Source organism: Sceloporus undulatus, chromosome 4 (assembly GCF_019175285.1).
Source record: "Sceloporus undulatus isolate JIND9_A2432 ecotype Alabama chromosome 4, SceUnd_v1.1, whole genome shotgun sequence".
In the NCBI taxonomy this organism is placed as follows: domain Eukaryota; kingdom Metazoa; phylum Chordata; class Lepidosauria; order Squamata; family Phrynosomatidae; genus Sceloporus; species Sceloporus undulatus.
In genome coordinates, this window is record NC_056525.1 from 47,592,098 (window position 1) to 47,615,131 (window position 23,034).

General features: G+C 40.7%; 1 protein-coding gene across 3 annotated transcripts in view; it reads left to right on the top strand.

Annotated features, from left to right (window-relative positions):
- Positions 1–23,034, top strand: part of NGF (nerve growth factor) — an 84,908-nt gene that overhangs the window by 58,862 nt on the left and 3,012 nt on the right. The window contains exon 2 of one of the 3 annotated variants that reach the window (XM_042463916.1): positions 671–772. The exons of the other annotated variants lie outside the window; for them this stretch is intronic. Coding sequence (XP_042319850.1) covers positions 758–772 — 15 coding nt within the window. The 5' untranslated portion in view covers positions 671–757. The remainder of the gene's footprint in view (positions 1–670; positions 773–23,034) is intronic. 3 annotated transcript variants of the gene reach the window in all.

The following is a 23,034-nucleotide window of genomic DNA, read 5'->3' on the forward strand; positions in this document are numbered from 1 at the left end:
AAGCAATCAGGCCCAGGAATACATTGTTTTACATCAAAGTGTTCTTTTTGCATACTTTAAAAAATAATTTTGGGGGAGTAATACATGAACCCCTTATCCTATGAGTTTATCACACAGGGGAAATTCCGCAGGAAAATGGGATTTAAAAACTGGGAAAAAAACCAACAAAAATGGGTTGATTTTCACACACGTCATTGTTAAAGTTGTTAACCCAAACAGAAAGTAAACAAAAGTCACTCCTTTTTACTTTGGGGATTTTGCAAAAGTAAAAAGGAGCGGCTTTTGTCTTCTTTCTGTCTCCTCTCTGTTCATGTTAACATCACTTTAATGATGACATTGTGTGAAATTCAGCCCGCTTTTGCGGGCTTTTTCCAATTTAAACCTCTCTGCACAGGATTTCTCCCATGTGATAAACTCCTTACACAATTTATTCACTGTTTTAAAAGAAAGCAGTCTACAATCCACTTTTCCAATGTGGTTTTTCCCCCCAATTTTTCCAAGGAGAAACCCTTTGGAAAAAATGGGAGGAAATCCCCCCCTCCAAAAAAAATCTTCAGGTTATTTTTCTAGGCCTTCACACCTCTTGGAGTGGTCATTAGGAGATGTGAAGGAAAGTGTCATCGGTATGATGATGACACCCAACTCTCCTTCTCTGTTACATCTGAATCAGGTGCAGCTTGCAAGTTTGTATCAGTGCCTGGATGCAGTGGTGGTGAGCTGAAAGAGAGCCAATAAACTGAGGCTGAATCCTAACAAGATGGAAGCCTTGTGGGTAAGTGGTGCCAATGTCTCAGAGACAGATAGGCTAATTGTTCTGAATGAGGTTGAATTTATGAAGCGTCAAGTTCACAGCCCATGGATATTCCTGGGACTGTGTTTGTAACTGGAGGCCCAGGTGACTTCAGGGGCTTGGAGTATCTTTTATCAGTTTCAACTGCTATGCCAGTTGAGGTTATTCATGGACAGAGATAGCTGAGCTGTTGCAGCGCAGTCTCTGTGGAGCTTCCCTTAAGGCTGGTCCAATATATATAGCTGGTGCCAAATGTTTCACTAGGCTTCTGAGTGGGTTGACCTTCCAGCATCACATAATACCTCTGCTGAAAGAATGGTAATGACTGCCTATTTGCCACTTGGGCCAGTTTTATTGTTAGCTTTTAAGATCTTAATCATATTAAGATCTGGTTTACCACCTTCTCCATTTTGATCTTAGATGTCATCAGGCAAGTTCTCTCATATTATAAATGTATCTATAAACCATAGTTATATAATTATAATTGATTATAATTATTAAAATCCATCTTCCTTTATCTATAATCAGTTACTCCATAACATATTCCTCTTTATTAATATTCATAATAATATTCCTTTTTGATCCTTGGTTTTCATGAGCCAGTTTAGTACTGGCTGAAAATACCAAGTGAATTCTGATACCCTATTTATAGGTGTAAAGTTACGTCAACAGTTTTTCAAGAAGGGGACAGTTCCTTTTGATATTAACAGAGGAGTGCCTGCCTCTGTTGTCACCCGGTGCAGACGGTGGGGCTTCCAAAGTGGAAGGGGCAGGGCTTCTGCAAGGAGGGGCAGGGAGGCGGGCTAAGCCTTGCTGAGCACATGCATGCACCCTGCCCCTCCTTGCATGGCTCAGTTCTCCTCAGAGGAGAACAGTGCCATGGCAGGGAGCCTTGCCAAGTGTGTGCACACACCTCACCCCTTCTTGCCATGGCAAGGGCATGCAGGGGCACGTGTGTGCTTGGCCTGGGTCCTTGCCATGTCCTGGTTCTCCTGTGAGGTAAACCAGGCTGCCGCAAGGAGAAGCAGGGGTGGGGAGACAACTGGGTGTCACCGGTTGTGGGCCACACGCCCTGCACACATACCCAGTAATGCCACTGGGTATTAAAGTACCCTCTTTAAAGGTGTTTAGTGTAGCAGTGAGAAATGTTTTCTTTTTTCTTGTTTTTGATGGCATTTGATGTAGCTTTTTTACCATGACAAGTCTATGCTCACACATGTTCAAAGGGCCTTCATCCTTGTTATCCTTAAATATTAGTTTGTATTGCTTTTGGCTGCCTTGTTTGGTGTGTAAACACCATAATGGGGGGGGGGGGGAATTAATATGTAAAGTGTGAATAGGCAATCAATATCTGGCCTTTTGGGTCACCTATTGGGTGTTTTGAGTTGCAAACACAAAAAAAGAGTTGAGTAGACAAGACGTTTCAAACTTGAGAGACCTAATTTTTTCGGAGAGACTGTTACTCCTGAAATCAGTATATCCATAAATGACTAATATAAAGAACATTTTTTTTAAAAAAAAATGGTGCATTCCACATGAAAATAAGATGAAAAAGTTATTTTCACCATGGGAACTATATTAATTCACTTGCTGTCATAAATATATGTATCAATTGTGACTGTCTGTTAACTAAAAGTATAAGATGCTATGTAGTGCAGCAAAAAAGGAGGTGCAGAGGTACTTGAAAAAAATTCTCATTTGTTTCTGATAAAAACTCACTAAATTTCATTGATGCTCATTAGGCCTACTAGGGACAATGCCATCAATTACACGAAGGTTTCAGAAGTGTCCTTACATAAACTCAAGCCCTTGAGTTTCCTTTTCCTCTGAAAGGCATACAACCCAACCATGTGGCTTTAATTACTGATTGCACTACTCAGGTTTTAATACATTTTCCTAGTCTTTCATGTTTCATATTATGAGCTATGATGAAGCAATGAAACTACTTTCTTTAGAGAAGTGCAGAATGAGTGGAGTAAGACCTCAGAAAGAAAAATAGAACATTGCAGGCTACAAGGAAGATGTAAATGGTGAAAATAAAGTCTGGCCAGACACAGAAAGAATTATGAACTGTTAATAGAGCACATTTCTGGCTCTATCAGGTTATTAAATGGAACATTTTAAGATGCATGTTTGTACAGGAATTAGCAGTTTATTAGCATTTATATGATATAATCAGTACTGCAAAAAAGTCAAGGGTGAGGCAGCTTGAATACATATGAATGCATCTATATGATTTTTCAGTTAGAAGCAAAGGAAAAATCATTTTTACATGAAAGGCCATATATTGGAATGATCACTAATTTTAATGCTTGAATATTTTCAGGTGGAAAAGCACCCGTCCCCAAAAAGACATGTCTTCTGCTTTTTCCTGTTTGTTCACAGACATTGTTTACTCAGGGCCAAAGCACATGGTCTGGAAAGAGCAACCTCTGGCCACTCCAGCCCCAATCATGCCGGGACCACGGCAACTGCACGGCCCATTTCCAAAGTGGTCCACCACCACAGTCCCAAAGGGTCTGCCAGCAGGAGTGGATTTAATCTGCTCCTAAAAGGTCCAGCTCTTGCGCCATACATGTGGCCTCAGCATGGCTTAAGGCCGATGTGGGAGTGTGCATCATCATGTGCCACACACCCCAAAGGGGACTGGAAGCCGCTTTATTTGGCCTATGCATTTCAGGCCTCAGTCAGCTTCAGTGCTACTTTTACAAACTGTAAAGATGCATTTTTTCTTCCCTCCTATATCCCTACTCCATCTAGTGAGTGTAATGTCATCACTTTCTCACGTATTCAAACTGAAGTATATGGTGGCATCATTGAACATAAAAAAAATATACTACCCTCACTCTGGATCCCTTATCCAACTCTGGACATCCAAGAATGCACATTAGAATATATGTTTGTCTCTCTCAAATAGGAGAAGTCCCAGCAGATTCAAAATGGATTCTAAGTTATTGGACTTTGACTTAGAAATAAAAAACTCAGAGTTGGGTAAAATTATGACCTTAGATAAAGAAAAGCTGATTGGTAAACTCTATGTGGCACTCTTAAACTTGGAAATGGAGAGCGAGATCATTAAAGATCAGATGATTAAGTGGGCTTGTTGTTGTGGACACCCCATCCAACTTATACAATGGGGAAAAATATGGAAAGATGTCAGAAAATGGACAGCTTCCCAAAACATTAGAGAAAACTTTTATAAGATGTTTTATTTTTGGTACCTCTCCCCCTATAAAATGGCAAAAAAAATTAAAACGAGAAATGAAACTTGCTGGAAATGTAAAAATGCAAAAGGTACTTTCTTCCACTGTTGGTGAGTGTTTAGTAAAGCCAAATCATTTTGGAATATGGTAAACAATCTAATCAATAGAATAATGGGCACAAAACTGACTTTGAAACTGGAATTGTACCTACTGGGTATAATGGGTAATGAAATTAAAAAAGAAGAGGAGAAAATCATTTTTTACATGGTATCCTTAGCATGGTTATGTTTTGCCCAGAAATGGAAAAATTAACACCCACTATCAAAAGAAGAGTGGTTATTGAAACTGTATGAAGGTATGGGTATGGACATTTTGACATATGCTTTGAGAGATGATTTTGACACAAAAGCAATGGATCATTGGAGGAAAGTTATTAAGTTTTTTTGTACTAGAATGGGGTAAAACAGCAGTTATGAACTTGCATTTGATATGAATCTCCTTCTCTCTGAGGTGGATCTGGGGAAAAACGGAAAATTAGATGAAGATAGGGTCAACGAAATAGATTAAAAACTTTTTTTTGATTGTAAATAAGATAGCCAAATACTGACAAACATTAGACATTGCTGGTAGGTTTGAAGTCGGAGTGTAAGGTGGATGGAAGAATGAATAAGTTAGTCAAAGAGGTAGGAAAATTAGCGATTGAAGTTTAGTCAGAATATAGCTACTTTACGAGAGACAGGTTACTGAAGGGAAGGAAAATTAGGACTAGGTAAATAAAATGTCAAGTATGTGTAAGATAGTGTAGCTAGTGTAAGTTAGTATAAGTAGGTAAGCAGGAATTGAAAAGTGGAATGTTGTAAGGACATTATGCTTGCTGGTAGCATGAAAGTACGAAAGGTTTGTAAATATTCATTTTGTTTCCTTTCTCTGACGTGTTTATTTCATTTTAATTTTACAATTGTAATTCATGTTTTTTCAATAAAGTTTTTTAAAAAAGAATATGTGTTTGGAATGTATATTGGAATCTGACTTTGAATAATAATTTCATTAATAAAATCCACGCTGGGGTACATTTCATTTTGCATCCAGTTGAATATTTCAGAAAAAAAATCCTTTGCTATAGTGTAGAAATCATTGATCTGTTTGTCATATTCTGGAGATGCATTTCTACCCAATCCCTGTGCATACTTTTTTAGCCCTGACAATGGGAGCATGTTTCAACGTTTGTGAAAATATAGGCAAAACTTGTTCTCCTGGTTCAGCTCAAGTCTTTTCTGCAGTGGTTCAAATAATTCAGATTGTCAATAAATTGGATTGAGGTTTTCCACAAGCAATCAAATCTTTACGGGGCAAACACATTTTAATCACATTTAAAAGTCAAGGAGAAATATTCACTCTGAACATTACATCATGGTTATCACAGAGTATGGGGAAATGTCTGGTGTTCTATCTTGTCACATTTCTTGGGATCAGTTTTAGTTGTTATGGCTCAATGATGTAGACAGGATACTTGAGTCAGTCCGTCACACTACATGTAAACTACACTGGTTGATAAAACGAAGAGGTGGATTAATCACCTGGATCCAGGAAGTGATAAATACCAATGTAAAGTCGAAGGCTTTCATGGCCAGCATAAATACCACTTTGAGCCAATAGTGAATCCTCTTCTGAAGAGGGTCTCTCTGGATCCAGAAGTATGAAAAAATATGTCCCCTATTGCTAATAGAATTTTGTGGCAAAGAAGCTTCAAACATTCCTAGTTGCACCTCTGTGATTGGAGGCTTTTGAGTTGTCTTCAAGGGCAGCCACATGTGGAGTAGTAGTCTAATCAGGAAGTTACCAGAGCACTGATAACTGTTGTAACACTGTGGAAGGACACAGGAGGGACTTCTATTCTGTGATGCACTGATTGTGAAATAATCTCTGCCTAAATACCCATTGCAGCACCAAATAAAACATGGTTTTTTAGCAAAACCTGAGCAATTGAGGTCAAACAAATCTGCGCATTTTAAATTTGTCTTAAATTGTTTTAATTTGTCAAATTGTTTAAAATACTTTTAGTCTGTTTTTTTAAACAATCTTTACTGTTTTAAATTGCTTAAACTAATTTTATTGTATGGCACCCTAAGATACAGGGTGGGAAAGGAAGGATATAAGATATTTTAAAATAATAGACCTCGTGTATGTAGTTATATTTTACTAATATTGCATCACTGTTAACCCATGTGATGATACTGTAGCATGGTAAACCCATAACTGAGCCAACATTTTTCACTTCAGCACCAGTATATTAGGAATTAAAAGTGATACAAAAAATTCATATAGCATTTTTGTGACAAAATGTCTCAGGTTTTTCTCATCAACTTAGCCACTTTGCAAAGATGAAGAACAAATCAAAGGAAAAAGGAAATATGTGTTCCCATTGCTATTTAAATTCCCCACTCCTGAGTTACAGCCAAAGTACTGCTCCTTTTCTTTGAGAAAATCTGTGAAACTGCCCTCTCAGTTTCTCTGTCTGCAAATCAGTTTGAAAATTCTAATTAGAGGTGTGTACACTCTCCTCGAATGAGAATGAGAATTTCTACAGCATCAAAAGGCAAATCCGGTTTGTCAAATTAGAGAGCAAGAAGGAGACGTATCTGATAAGTAATTCTTAGGAAGAGATTGAAATCTTGTATTGGTTTACTCCTTGTCTAGTAAGGTGGTGTTGATAACAAGAGATACAAAAGGTAGACATTTCAACACCACTGAATTGGACTTTGTTTTGCACTTGAATTCTGAATGTTTTTGCTGGCTCAAGAGTGTCACTCTTTAATAAGAATTTTTATTTCTCATAAGTAGATGACTAAGCTCTGGCACTGGCTGTAGCTGAAATGAGAAAATCACTGTGAGGTGGGGATGAGACTGCCATTTCTGCTGGGAATTGTTTGAATTGATGTTCCTTTGGGTCTTAAATATCTAAATTGCATGGGGTTAGTGGTGAGGGAAAGAGTGCTTGGTTTCCTTCATTCTATAGGTGTGGGAAAAAAAAGAAATCTGCTTTTAATCTCAAGGATTCTCTTACTCAAATAAACTAAGTCTCTTGGGGCGGATGAGTTCTATGGAGCTCTTGTTAACCCTAAAGCCAATTCCCCTGGGTGGAGAGTTGTCCTTTGTTCATGATGTCATGGTCAAATGGAACCAGAAATACGAAACACTAGAAGACTGTGAGCTCCTTTTTTTTTAAATGTAATTATATGTGTATCAAAGAAATTTAGGATAGCAGGTTTTCCTCTCCCCCCCACCCTGACCTTTGCTACAGAGTTATTGAAAGGTTAGATGGGTCCACTTTAAATAAGAGCTTCAAAATATCCCTTTAGACTTTATTAAAGCCAATCACATTTTTGACATTTTGTCAGATACCAATAGGCAATGTATTTGTAGTAGTGATATACTATACTGTTCATCTAAAATGTTTGCATGCTGCCTCTTTGGAGTAAGAGGTAGCTTTTGCCATATAAATCAGTACCAATCACAATAAAGCACAACCTTAACAACAGCAACAACAACAACAAAAAAACCCCACCAAGGTCAACATGAACAGTAGCCAGTAAAAACAGTATACCTTGTCCTAACAGTACAACAGGACCTTAAGTCTAACTTGAAAGCAGTAGAACATTTAGAGACAGCATTGCATCTCCTCTGAAAAGCTGCAAGGAAAACAAAGCTTTCATCCTCATTTGACAGGTTGTTCAGTAACTTTGGAGCAATTGTAGTAAAGGTCCTGCTTCTTGGTACCAATTATCTTTGCCGCCTGTGGTGTAGCACTCTCCTTACAGAGGTTATCATGTCATAATAATAGCTGGTCCTTTAACGTCTATCAAAACTGCATGGAATAAATTATTTAAAAATAACACTGGGATTCTGAAAACCACAAAGATTGTGCATTGGATGCTAGCCAGCCTCATGTTGCATTCAACTTGGCAATGTGAGCAACTTTAAAAGGCAGAGAGAGGAGTGGTTAGTAATCAAATTAAAAACAAATTATCACCCAAGATGACAACTACGTAAAGACTGACAATGCAATCCTAAGTGGGCCAACAGCCAGTTGAGCTGATATTAGACTGACTGAAGCTGTGTTGTATCCAAACTGGAGTCCTTCCAAGGATCGGTGTGGTTCTGGCTGACAGGTTTGGACCCAGGAATTTTATATTGGAGGAGCCTCCCATTGGTTTCCATCTGTTGAAAATTACTTAGGCCAACCCTAACCTTGGCCTTACTTCATGCTGCCACAGGGACATGTCTACATGGACCAAATAATCCCCCCATCCTCCTAGCGACTTATCTTCAAGACAAATCCCCAATTCCACTGCGGACTGCCTTCACTACATAATGCCAGTTCTGCACCAAATTTGCCCTTCTCCCCCTTAAACTGTCTTAAAATAATTTACCTTTTGTTCCAGATTTAGCCAGAAAATCCAAAACATTCTATAGCAATACCAGTACTCCCTGGCGCTGCTGCCACTGGTGCAAGTCACTCCCTCTGAAGATAAAATAAGGTGCACAGCCATGTGATTGATGTTGGATGCCTTGTTTCTCACTGCAGGGGGGCCCCACTTGTGGCAGTGGCAGCAGGTGAATCAGTAGGACATCTATGCATATAGCTGTCCAACATCACTATGGAGTGCAAGGTAATAAGGGCAAATCTGAAACAGCCTGGGGGGGTCAGAATATCCTGAGAATAGTCTAGAGTATTCATAGGCTCATAGAGTTGGAAGAGGCCACATGGGCCATCCAGTCCAACCCCCTGCCATACAGGAGCTCACAATCAAAGCACCCTTGACAGATGGCCATCCATCCTCTATTTAAAGACTTCCTTAAAGACATTTCCAATCTATCTTTGTAGTTCTCTTATTCAAGGACCACTGTTCTGAGGTCTGAGATGGCATGCTCAGGGAGATTGAAATGTCCTACCACCAGTTTTTGTGTATTGCCATTCCTAATGTCTGATTTAGGTCCATTTATCCTCTGTCACAGAGTGAACAATCTAGTCCCGATAAATGGACCTAAATCAGACATTAGGAATGGGAATACTCAAAACCGGTAGCAGAGCATTTCAATCTCCCTGGGCATTCCATCTCAGACCTCAGAACAGTAGCCCTTGAACAAAAGAACTACAAAGGTAGATTGGAAAGAAAAACAGCAGAATTGTAGCTCATCCACAAACTACAGTCCCTCAGTAATGGAGTGAACAAAAATAATGGCTTCTAGGCACACTACACACATTTCAGCACTATCTGACACCATTTTAATGCAGGCATCTTATACTCATCTCTTCACCACATGCTAGTTCCATTGCCAAACTGGATTTGCTATTTCATTTCCATGCACAAAGGCTAGTTTACAATGCCTTTGTTCATAAATGACCATTGTTAAAGCTGGGCATGTCACTTTATTTTCATATACAAAGGATTTTGAATTCAAATTGACATTCTCACACACCTAGGACATATATAAGTCTGTCCCTGGCTTACCACTCCACCAAATGCATCTGAGGAAATAGACTTAAGTCTGTGAAAATTCATGCTGCCAACTTCTTTCCTTCGTTAGTCTCAAAGCTGCTACAAGATCTCTCTACATAAACTTTCTGCATAATAAATGTCTGAGAGTGCTCAGAATAACCAGATAAAACTAGTTTCATTTCCATAAGTATAAAAGAAGTTTGAAAACCATTTTTGGCACCTGACTGTTGTTTTAACATCTGACAGAATGTGTCTTAGTCAGTCTTCAAAACCATGACTTCTGACACTTTTGAGATGTGATAGGTTCCACTGGGTAGAAAACACATCTCTGTGTTTCTGTACCTGGATACTTAATACTTAATATGGGTTCTTAATACTCACCTTGTGGATTCAATGAGGAATCCTTGTTTCTCAGATCACCACCACAATGAAGAAAACTAGGAGAAAAACTGGAGAAAATAAAGGCTTTTTATTGATTACTGCTGCTCACAAGATTGGTGTAATCTTGGGACCAGAACCAGACATCAGCCAACCCACCTGTGGGATGAGCTGATATTCAGGGTGATAGCTATGGGATTCAACATGGGCAGATGCCAATGTGTGGCTTTCCCTGTCACTTGGAGATGTGGCACACCAGATGCCTCTCCTGAGATGGCCATGTTTACCAGTGTCCATAACCTCAAAGTTACTTATGGGACTCCACCAGCATTTGTTGAACCTTCAAACTGAAGCATGCTATCTTCCTGGATCTGGATCCCATGCATACCCACATAAAGTTGTGACAATAAAGTACACACACACTAAAGTGTACCAGGCTGGTGGTTTCTGCCACTTTCAGGAGGCTTCTGAGAAGAAGGTCAACCCCAGAGTTGTGCCAAAATGGCACCATCTGATCTGCTGAGCCCACCCACCACCACCCCACCCCCGACTGTAAACTCACTGGCTGGTGAGTCTAGAAACTTGCTTATTGAATTCTGGTTGTTTTTTTTAATGTTTTGTTGTTACTTTTTGGTATTGGTCTTACTTTCTAAACTAAGTTGTGATCTTTGGGGATGAAAGATCCTCGGAAGTGTTCGGAAAACAACCTGCTCTCTTGATCCCTGCCCCTCTTGGTTAGCGGCCCAGGGGGGACCGGTGGTAACGTCCTTGTTACACCGGATAATTAACACCTCCTTGAGGGATGGGCGATTTCCATCGGATCTAAAATTGGCCATTGTAAAACCGATCCTAAAGAAGCCCTCCCTCGACCCCCCTGGTACATAATAATTACCGGCCTGTTTCGCTGCTTCCATTCTTGGGGAAGGTGATCGAGAGGGCGGTTGCGATCCAGCTTCAGACGGTCTTGGATGAAACGGATTATCTGGACCCATTTCAAACTGGCTTCCGGGCGGGTCACGGGGTTGAGACGGCCATGGTCGCCTTGGTCGATGATCTCCGTCTGAGCGTCTACAGGGGAAGCGTGTCCCTGTTGGTGCTCTTGGACATCTCAGCGGCTTTCGATACCATAGACCATGGTATCCTTCTGGGGCGCCTGGCTGAGGTGGGAATCGGGGGCACTGCGCTCCAGTGGTTCCGTTCCTACCTCTCCGGGAGGTCCCAGATGGTGCAGCTGGGAGACGTGTGCTCCAGTGAGCGGACCCTTAAAACTGGGGTCCCTCAAGGAGCCATTCTGTCTCCCATGCTATTTAACATTTACATGAAACCGCTGGGAGAGATCATCCGGAGACATGGGGCGCGGGGTTATCAGTACGCTGATGACACCCAAATCATTTTCTCTATGTCTCCGACTGATGCAGTGACTGTGGATGGCGTCTCTCCTCTCGTGGCCTGTCTGGAGTCAGTAATGGGCTGGATGAGGAAAAACCGACTCAAACTAAATCCAGAGAAAACGGAGGTACTAGTGATAGGTTCCCCCGGTCCAGGAATGGCGGTGGTTCCACCTGTCCTGAACGGGGTCACGCTCCCTGTGAAGGACTCCGTGCGCAGTCTGGGGGTGCTTCTTGACTCGTCGCTCCACCTGACTGCTCAGGTGAATGCGACGGTCAAGAGCACTTGTTACCAGCTTCGGCTGATTCGCCAGCTGCGCCCATACCTGGACCGGAGGGACCTAGAAACTGTTGTACATGCTCTGGTAACTTCGAGATTGGACTTCTGCAACGTGGGGCAACCCTTATACCAAACTCGGAAGCTCCAAATGGTACAGAATATGGCAGCCCGGCTGGTCACTGGCGTATCCAGGACCAGCCACATAACACCTGTGCTTAAAGATCTCCACTGGCTGCCTATTCGCTTCCGAGCTCAGTATAAGGCGTTGGTTATTACCTATAAAGCCCTAAATGGCTTGGGTCCAGGATTCCTAAAGGACCGCCTTTCCCCGTACAATCCGCCTCGCACCCTCAGAACATCTGGGCAGCAACTACTGAAGGTGCCTGGGGCTAGGCTAGCTTCTACTTCTAGAAGGGCCTTTACCACAGCTGCCCCAGCCCTTTGGAATACGCTGCCCACGGAACTCCGCTCATCCACCACCCTGGCCCAATTTAGGAAGGATCTTAAAACCTTCCTATTTAAACAGGCATTCCCCGACTAAATATCCTGTGGGCCTCCCTCCTCTTCCGTGGCCATGAGGAAGGGCTATCAGGGCCTTTGCCTTTGCTATTGTTTTTAGATTGTGTTTTATTGATGTTTATGTTTTTAATCTGTATTTGTATGCACTTGTTGCATTGTTGTAAGCCGCCCTGATCTTTTTGGAAGGGCGGGATATAAATAAAGATTTTATTTTATTTATTTTTTATAAAGACAGGCTAGAAATAATGTTAATGAAAATATAAATAGATCCTCCATAAACAGCTTAGCATAAGAATGAGAGTGTGCAATCTTTCAAGGCCTAAGGACAGGAACTAGCTTTGAAGAGGGACGGGGATCACACATGTGTAGAAATACAAATGCACATTCACAGGTAGGTTGTATAAGATGCTTTGGGATTGCTGTGGGAAAAGACAGCTAAAGTCATATCCTTATTTCATGCCACCTCAGTCAACACTGCTACTTTCATGCCTCTATTAACAGAGCAAAAGCAGCAACACTGTCTACTTCTGAGTGGCTTTCCCAGTGGCTTTGACTGGCATCCCTTCTTCAGTGTTGCCAAATAATGATACAGAAGGACAGTCTACAATTAGCAGAAGCAGGGGGAGAATGAGGAGTGCTGGAGGGAGCATAGTTGTCACACAATAGGCCTGCTTTGGATGAACACTTTTCTTGCTTTTCAGTGGCCCAGTACAGATGGTGTGGAAGCACCGTGCTGGAACCAAAAGTAGGTCTGGGGAGCACACAGCAACTGCACGCTCCTCAGCCCTACTACGTATGGAGGACGCCATCTCAGCCCCTTTCTCCCTGGCTTCGTCCTTTTGACAGTCTAGTTGCTGTGGGAACAAGGCAACAAGTCTAGTTGCTGTGGGAACAAGACATCCTCCCAGAAGGAGCTCCATTTCAGAGCTCCTTCTCGCACTGCAAATAGGGCGTCCTAAGCACCCTCCAGCGGTGTGATGCCATCAGGTGCGCACCGGTCCATTTGTACATGGAGCACGTGTGATAGCATTGTCGCATGCTGCCCCTTTCTCCTCTGGCTGCGCCTGTCAGGTTGTCCATGGGGCATGAAGCCTCATGGACACCCCTTTCCAGGCCATGGGGAAGCTGCGTTTTGCTGCTTCTCAGTGACCTGGAAAAGCAGCAGATTGGGGCCTCTGGGGCTGCCGGTATGGCTGCCCTGGCCCCAATCCACTGCGGAAAGGAGTGGCTGCGGACCGCCCCTTTTCCGTGTTATGTACCAGGCCAATGTTTCCAATTTGTCTGTTTATCTGTTCTTAGGTTATGTTCTGGGGAGTACTAAATTTTCACAGAAACCTATTAGGAGGTGCCTTAGCTAGATTATGAATAATGTTAAACAAGGCAGCCTGTTCAGTTGTTTGCTACTTCTTATCTTCCACTACAATATGGAGCTGCAGCAGTGCTCTAAACAGCACTTTCAGTTCTTTGGGTCAGAACTGAAGCTGATCAGATGGTTATCATTTGAAACTAGTTTCTAGATGTGTGGAGAAATCAGTGGAGATCTACACTTGTTTTTAATGTTGTTGTTCTTGTTGTTGTATGCCTTCAAGTCATTTTCAATTTATAGTTACCCTAAGGTGAACCTATCACAGGTATTTCATGGAAAGATTTGTTAAGAGACTTGTCGTAGTTTTTCTCCGAGACTGAAAGTGCAGGACTTGCCCAAGTCACCCAGTGGGTTTCTATGGCCCAGCAGGAACTTAAACTTTGATCTCCCTAGTCCAACGTACAAACACCACACTAGATTATTCCAAGAAAGTAAAAACAAAAGAATGAAAAAAATTGGGCATGAATGTTAGCCACTTGGATTTATCTTGGCGAGCACACATACATTGGTATAATTTTCTGTGCGGTGCTGAACAGCATTTTATAAAAGTAGTTGTGTTTTTATTTTTAATTTTAGTGTTCTTCAAAGTACAACTCCTCCTCCTGTCCCCAGTTTGAGAATTTTTGTCTGGACTACTCTAATGCATGAGGAAGATCTTTGACAAAAAGGGAAATGTAGCCAATTGTCATTAAAATAAATGGTTTTCAGTTAGTTCAGATTGCAAAGGAGAAGAGGATTTATATCTGGATTGACAGCTTGTAAACAAAGTTTTTATTTCAGCATACGATGTTAATCCTTGAGAACTGCACCAACAATGGAAACACTGACAGATCCTGTCCTTAGCATCATTTGCTTGAACACTTAGCATCACTTGTTTCATTTACTGGATTTCGCTTTGACGGTGAATCTGGAAAATATAGAGAAAAAAGAAATTGAAAATACTGCTGAAATAGGAACTTTTTCTTGTGGTTAAAACAAGTCGCCAATTGAAATAGAGGTTGTGTTTTCTTAGGGTGGCAGTGCTTGGAAATGCTGTTGAATTATTTTTGGCTCAAGTAAGTAGTAGTAGCTCTGTGATTAACCTTGATTTAAGTGGTGTACTTTATGGCAAAAGTGTTATTATTTTAATAAGGGAGTCCTACAAAGAATGTAATCTTTTACATTATATGGTATAAGACTTTTCTGTTTTATGGAGGTGGGGAGACCACTTTAATTTTGGCATGTACAAGGAATAGAAACGTCATTATTGTGAAACTAAGAGAGACTAGACTCCAGAACATATTCTTATTAGAGTAGGTTCTGCATTAGATTCCTCTCAACATCATTTCCAGACTTGTGATTCTTGATTGTAAGGTTGGAGTATGAAGAGGAGAAGGGTTAACGGAACAAATGAAACAGTGGGAGGATGTCCTAATAGTCCCAGCAAAGTGGCCAAGTACCTTCCTTTCATTGAAGAGACTACATTCTGTTCTGGAAGAAGAGAACCGATTGGGAATCAAGATTAGCTTCCCTCCCTTCACCCAGCTGTGGAATGTGCTAATCTAGATGTCAGGATAAAACAGTGAACAAAATAGTATCTTATAATTTCTGAATCTTCAACCAGCACCTATGGGACTGCTGAAGGTTAAAGATCAGATAATTTAATTGGATCTCTAACATTCAGAGGGATCTGTTGTGGTGTAAAGCTATGAATCTCTTATATTGGTCAATGACTGAATAAACAGATTGATTGCTATGAATCTCCACCATATGACGTTAATCCTTGAGAATTGCACCAACAGTAGAAACACTGACAAATCCTGTCCTTCAGTCTAAGTAAGTGCTAATTATTAAAGAAAGTCAAGGGGAAAAAAAGTAAAGGCAGGTTTACAGTTGAACATTAAGAGAACAAAAATTATGATTTACATAACTGAAGTAGATGAAAAAGATATTGAAATAATTCATGATTTTCCTTACTTTGGCTCAGTCATTAATTAAAATGGAGAGCACAGTCAAGAAATCAGAAGAAGACAAGGACTTGGAACAGCAACTATGAAGGAACTAGATGAGATCCTGAAATGTAAAGATAGATAATTGAATACTGACATTAGGATTGTCCATGTCATCATATTTCCAATTTCTATGTATGGTTGTGTAAGATGGACAGTGAGGAAACCTGATAGGAAGAAAATAAATTAATTTGAAATATGGTGCTGGAGACTTCTAAAAAGACAAATAAATGGATCCTATTGTAAATGAAACTTGAACTCTCCCTAGAAGCCAAGATGCCTAAATGGAAACTGTCATACTTTGACCATATCATGAGAAGACATGACTCACTAGAAAAGGCAATAATTCTTGGCAAGGTTGAAGGCAATAGGAAAAGAGGAAGACCGCATAGCAAATGAAAGGACAATCAAGGAAGCCATGGCCCTGAGTCTGCAAGACCAAGCAGGGGTGTTGATGATAGAGTGAGATGGACATCTCTCATTCATAGGGTTACTGTAAGTCAAAGTCACCTTTACAGCAGTTAATAACAACAACAACAAGAGCTTAGCTTAGACCAGTGGCAGAAAAAGATAGATCATATGCCCCCAAGCTCTGTTCTGTACTCAGTGCTTCCAATATTCACCGGAATTACCTTTTAAAAAAATCTGACATTTGTGGTTTGTTACTGAAATTTGAAACCATTTTGCTAAATGCACTATTGTCAATGGCAAAAGGAACTAAATGAATTATAATGCTTATTTCCATTTTAAAAAGCAGGAAGGTTGCTTGAAACATTTTTATTTTTGAAATGGTTATTAAAACAGATACTTTTCTTTGCCCAGCATCACCCACTGCAAGGCATTTCAATCTACTCTCACTACGTGGTTGACTTAAACTAAGAGCAACTGCATGTTGTCTCAGCAACATGTTTTATGGGGTAAAAATCTTGCTGGTGGAACAGCTTCTTGGTCAACTACCTCATAATAAAAATAATAATAATAAACATTTATTTATATCCCGCCCCTTTGAGGTCAGTCGGGGTGGCCACAACTCTACCAAACATAGGGGCTGTACATATAGCCCCTAAGGGAAGGGGAGATTCTGCCCCTTTCTAACTTAATTGGGGCTGCAGAAACCTCACACCATAGCTCCGTTCTGGCCTTCTGAGGGTCCTTTTTGCGCCCTCAAAAGGGCACCATAGCCACATTGCTGTGGCTATATGGTGCTCATTCTACACTGTGTCGTATGGATTCAGTGCTGGAGGAGTGCCATGACGCTGCATGCCATGTGGAGTGCCACGTGATGTCAGAGCACCCTGGGAGGCAGAGGCAGACATGCGTCGTGAGGCTGCTATGCCCCGACTCTGCCCCCATGCCGGCCTTAATAGCTGGTGTGTACCAACCATAGTTTCCGAATAAAGCAAAGCAAGAGGAAACATTTACTAATGCAAAGGGATGTACAAGTAGACCCTTGGGGCATGATATAAAACATAAAAACTGAATTTTGTGTAAAACTATGCTTACTTGGCTTATTCTTCTCAACCATCTCAATCTTCTCTTTGGTCTCTGTGGTTTTCTTTGGGGGGGGTTGATTGGCTTGACTTGGCTTGGTTTCATTTGGTTGGTTTGGTGTTATTGGGTTTAGTATGGGCTTAGGTTATCATACTGAAAAGTAGATTTGACAATTCCCTGTGAGGTAGCTGCTGGCTTCTTTCAGTAGGAAGAACTAAATAAGCTTTTATTAAAAAAATTAACTCTCAGCAATGTGTTTTAAGAATTCCTGCTGTGCAGTTGGCTCCTCAAGTTCAATAAACATCACATGTGATGGATCTTTATTTAGTTGCCTTATTTTCAGTAAATCTAATCATTGCTGCTGCTTATTCTGGATATCATATGTGAACCTAGCCTTTATAAGAAGTGGAGTGTTGCCACATACTAAAGTTGGAATGCTGTTGGAAATGATCGGTTTTATGTTGTTCACTGTACTGGCAAGGCCTCACAATTTTAATTGTCATCTTAGATTAAGATAGACTTTTGCAAGCAGGGTGAACCTGAGGCTTCTTTCCAACCTTGCAATGACTGAAAAGACAAGTAAAATCCCTCCCCATCCTCAAGTTCATTAAAATCTCAGGATTTCCTTTGGCTGTGTGCTAGCTGGGCACAAGACTTTGCACCTGGCAAGCTTTCCAAGTTCCCTGCAAGTATAGGGCTAAAGCATGTTTCTGTAGCTATTTACATCAGAATTTGGGAAAGTTACTTTTTTCAACCACAACTCTGAACTCCTTTATCATCTCTAATAGTAATTTTTTTTTCAGCTGTTTCCAATGACCTTGTTTTCACATTGGACAAAATCTCTCCCCTCTCCAGCCTCAGACTTAAAAATTAAGCATAACAGAATGTTTTATCTTGCATTCTTGTTTAATTGAGCAAGTTGTCATGATATCAGGGACAAGGTCTTGACCTATGGAGAAAGGTAGTAGCTAAGGCGCCAGCAATAATAACTTTTTGGTTGGCCACAGTAGAATACATGCCTGGTGGGAGGAGTATGCATTGCTCTAAGAATTTTGGGAGATTTTTTTTTTAAAGACAGTTCAGAAAGTTTTCTGATTTCTTATTTCTTCTTTGGCTGGCTGGAATTAGAGTGGAACTGGTTTGATGGTTGTTTTCAATTGTGGATGTGTGGCTGGAATTTAGAAGCAGCAGTGAAGGAAGCTCTGTAGACCATAACGCCTGCAGTGGTGGAGGCCAGGCCTGCAACAGAAAGAACATGTCTCTGTCCCATCTTCTGTGGTTTGTGTGAGGGTGGAGCCCAAGAAGTGAGACTGATTTTGTGAGAACTTGTGTGGTATAGTGGTTTGAGTGTTTGTCTAAGACTCCAGGAGACCAGGATTTGAATGTCTCCTCTGTCATGGAAATCTACTCTGTGACTATAAAGAAGTCACTCTCCCTCAGCCCCAGAAGCAAACCTCCTCTGAACCAATGTTGCAAGATGCTGGCGAAACATCAGTAAGAAACTGTTCTGTAACATGGCCACATAGCCCAAAAAACCCACAAAAAACTATCAATGAATCTTACTTCTAAACTACTGATGGAATGTAAGTCCTCTGCTACAGCTGAAGGCTAACACACACAGCTCTATCCTCCACAAGAACAGAATGGCAAGGAACTCAGGGTAACATCTAGGAAGCTACGGTTGATCCCCCCACCCAGCAGTTGCTCCCAGAGGAATTGTTTCCCTGTGTCTAATTTTGAATGTTCTGCAAAATGCACAATGGCCCTACCCATGTTTACTAACAGGTTCCACTGAAGACTCTGGAAGTAATTTCTAAGTAGATAGGCACACAATTGGTGTTACTTTTTCATATTACAATATTGATTCCCCTCATATACTAATCTTTTGGATGTCGTCCCTCAAACTAACAAGAAGTTAAAATAACTGGTCTGAACTACTGCTTTCATATGCCTTTCAACTGACCATCTGTGAGTATCTGATTAACACAGTGTGACCGTGTGCTGGTGGCACAGGCCTGGAAGCACAGGGACAGACTGTATTATATCAGATGCTGTGGGCAGGGGCACACTGTGTTATATCAGATGGTCACAGATGGTCAGATGGAAAGCATATAAAAGCCGTACCTCAGACCACTGTGCCTATCTACTTAGAAATTGCTTCCAGTCTTCAATGAAACTTGTAAGTAAACATGGTAAGGTCAGGGGTTCCCAACCTCTGCGGCTGCTCCAGAAAAATGAAATAAAAATTGAATGAAATTAAAGAATAAGAATATATTCTTATATATACTTTTAAACACCATTAACTTATAAGACATAGGGTAGGCCTTTTGAAATAAGGGCTCCGCAGGTCAAAAAGGTTGACCATCCCTGGGTAGGGTCATTGTGCAATTTGCAGAACATTCAAAATCTTAGAAATTCCACATGTTTTGTGAAGTATTTTTCAGTCATTTGGTGTTTGAGATCTGTGGGGCCAAGTGTGTAGCTGTTAACTTGAAGAAAATTATTAATTTTTTTTCCAATCAGAATGCTTCTGAGAAAGGAAACAACCCTTTGTGATTTTGTATAAGACTTCAAGAAGTCTGGAAAGTTCATTATGATTTTTGTTCCTGCTTTGTCAGAAGATGATTTCAAAATAATAAATTTTGAAATCATCTTCTGTTTAGTGAAGTACTGAATGTTGTTTTTAACATAAGTTGAGTCCTGCTCTATGTTTATTAATCTGAAAAAAAATACTGTTCTACTTCCATTTTCACTGTCACGTTTTTGGGGCTGATAGGGATGCATTATGGAAGTTTTACATTTACTACTGTTTAACTATTTTAGTTGGGAGTACAATAGGGTCATTAAATTAAGGCCAAGGGTGTACAAGTCATTAAATGATTTTTAATCATTTGATCAATTGCAATATAATTACAAAGGGTGTTAAAAGGGATAACTAGTCTGGTTCAGTGAACTGATGTATGTGTCCTTGAATTATAGAAAAGACTGCATACACAAGTTCACTGATTCTAAAATACTTACCTTTTTTTTAGCAGCCTATAAAGACTTCATTGTTACATCTGATTGTAGCCTCCTTATTCGGAAGAGAGAGAGAGAGAAAGAGAAAGAAATGCAGCAGAAAAAAATCTGGTTAGTTAGTTAACTAGAAAAGCACCTTGATTTCTGGCAGCAGAATGAGGATTTCCCAGAAATCAGCATGGAGGGGCATAACTTGTTATTTTCCTACAGACAACAAAAATGTCTTGAGACAGCCATTATCACAAGGCATTACACACAAAGAAAACATTAATTGTTCTTACAATGAAGGCTGATCCAGTTGGCATTCTCATCTGTCAAACCATATTTTCTTGCCATTTAACAGAGAAGTGACATTTTTAATGTGAAAATCCTGCTTGAATAAACTTGCAAGAATATATGCTTCTACTCTATGACTACTCTTGTCACTTCTCCTTGAACATATACTGTAGATGTACAGGGTATGCTCTGTGAATATTTATAAAACTCTTTACCCAGCAGAGAGAGTCTGATCAGGCCTGTTGACTGAAAAACAAGAAACTAGCTGTGGTCTGGTATTCCTGCTTGAATATCCATTACATAGCATCTGGGCCTGTGTGGATTTACAGATGCAAATGACAACATCTCACTAGTACTCTTTTTTCATTTCCTTCAATCAGTCAGCAACAAAAAAAAAGATCAATTTTTCATTAAAGGTTAAGAGTCTTGAAGCTGTGCCACTGGTGTTAGTTAACTATACAATAAAGAATCACAAGGGAGAGAGATAAATCTGTTCTTGAATGTTAATACAGTTCAGGACAACAAATCCCCCCCCCAAATATCACTTTATTTCAAGGAGTGTAGCTGTGAGGAAGGGTAACATGAGAACATTGCTTCCCCAAATAAGAATGCTATCCTCAAATGAAATTTTCTTTCACTCCCCAAATTTCTAACATTGTAGTAACTTAAGATGCCAACTGAATGTTTAGAAATACAATTTAGGCATCCAAAGAAAGGAGCAAGCAAAATTGCCAAGGGAATGGGGAAACAACAAATATGTGTTCTAGTTGTGAACAATTTTCAGTGTGTCACTCTACAGTGCTAGAAATTTGGAGACTGAATGAAAATTTCTTGGGGGGGGGGGCAGAATTATAATAGGCAGGCATTGCCATAATTTGCTCCCTCTCTATAGCTGTTTATTGCATTCCCTAACATATTTTCCCTATTCTAAAGGGAGCTATATGCAAACATCAAAGACAAAAAACTACATGTAGATTTGTGTAGACTTTTCGGATGAAAAGAAACAAAAAACAGAATGTGACAAATAAGATCTCCGCTGGCCTGAGAGGAAGGAGACTCCGCTCTCCATAACTGCCATCCGCCGGCCTGAGAGGAAGGAGACTCCACTCTCCATAACTGCCATCCACCGGCCTGAGAGGAAGGAGACTCCACTCTCCATAACTACCATCTGCCGGCCTGAGAGGGAGTTCACCAGACAGGTCCAGCTCCATCAGGGCCAGCCTGAAGGAAGGAGACTCCGCCCTCCATAACTGCCATCTGCCGGCCTGAGAGGGAGTTCACCAGGCAGGTCCAGCTCCATCAAGACTAGCCTGGAAGAAGGAAGAGCCCTCCCTCCAATCCATCTGCCTTGGTCCAGGCCTCAGAGGGAGAGAAGAACCACTGGACCTCATCCCCTTTCCCTCCACCATTCCCTTCTCCTTTTGTTTCGTGTCTTTTAGATTATAAGCCTGAGAGCAGGGAACTGTCTGATTAAAAATAATTGTAAGCCGCCCTGAGAGCCATTAGGGCTGAAGGGCGGGATATAAATACCTAAATAAAATAAATAAATAAAGATCTCATAAAATGACAAACGTAAATATTAGAGATTGCTGTTATACATGATCACGACTGCTAGAATTTTGCTGACCCAAAAATGGAAAGTGCCTCAGTCATCATCATCATCATCATCATCATCATCATCATCATCATCATCTTTATTTATATCCCTCTCAGTAAAGGGACTCGAGGCAGTTACCAACAGTTTTGAAGAATGGTTTTTGAAGCTAAGGGAAATGGTTGAGTTATACAAGTTAATTGCGTATGTAAATCATAAATCAACTGATAGCATTCATAAGGACTGGGCTTTGGTGTTAGGATATGGTGATAAGGTCTTAAAAACCTAATGGTTTAGATTAGAAAATCATAAGAATACAGTTTCTTTTTCTCTCAAACAAAGGCACTGCTGGTAACAGGTATTATGACACACTATAATAATATGATGGAATCTTTGATTATCCAGAAATTAAGTAAACTCGGAGAATTAGGCAAACTAGTTGGAAGTAATGTCTTATTTTATGTAACTGTAATTGTAGTAGTATGGTTTTAGGGGGTGTTAGTTGTTAGTCTTATTTGTTTTGTGGTATGATGTGCATGTGGTATGGATATGATGTTTAGATTTGTTTATTGTCAGTTTCTTATCAACTTGAAAGATAATGGGGTTTTTTTATTTAAAAAAAAGAAAAAAAAGAAAAGCAACAAAAACCCTCATTTAACCTGTGCTGAGATATGTGACTTCCATTTGAATTGTTGGGGAAGGGAATGGCAGATTTCTGCAGTATATGGATGTTGTGCTACTTCTGCCCTTGCCAAAACACCAGCAACACCCTTCATCACTTTGCTGTGATAGAGCACAAGAATATAAGTCTGACTCTAAGCATGTTTCTCCTCCCTGCTCCATTTCTCCTTTAGCACTAGTAGTAAAACTGGTGTGATGAAGATTGCTAGGTCGCTGCTTGGCATTTTGCTTTCTTCTGGTTGCTGCAGGCATTTTTAGTAACTCTCACTCAAGGACAAACGAAGGTGGTTGATACCCTGAAGCAGTTCCAAAGGCAAGCCCCACTGAGGTCCTGTTGGAGGGCTGGTTTTTGCACTTTGGTGGGATAGGACTGGAGACACTGTGCACAGGGACGTAGCTAGGATTTTAGGAAGGGGGGGGTCCAGACTAAGTGCCACCATTATAATGGGGCTTGAGTGCGGCGGCACAGCAGCACACACCATTCATTTTTCTAATGGAAGGGGGGGTCCGGACCCCCAGATCCCCCCCCCCCTGGCTACATCCCTGCTGTGCAGGCCCAAG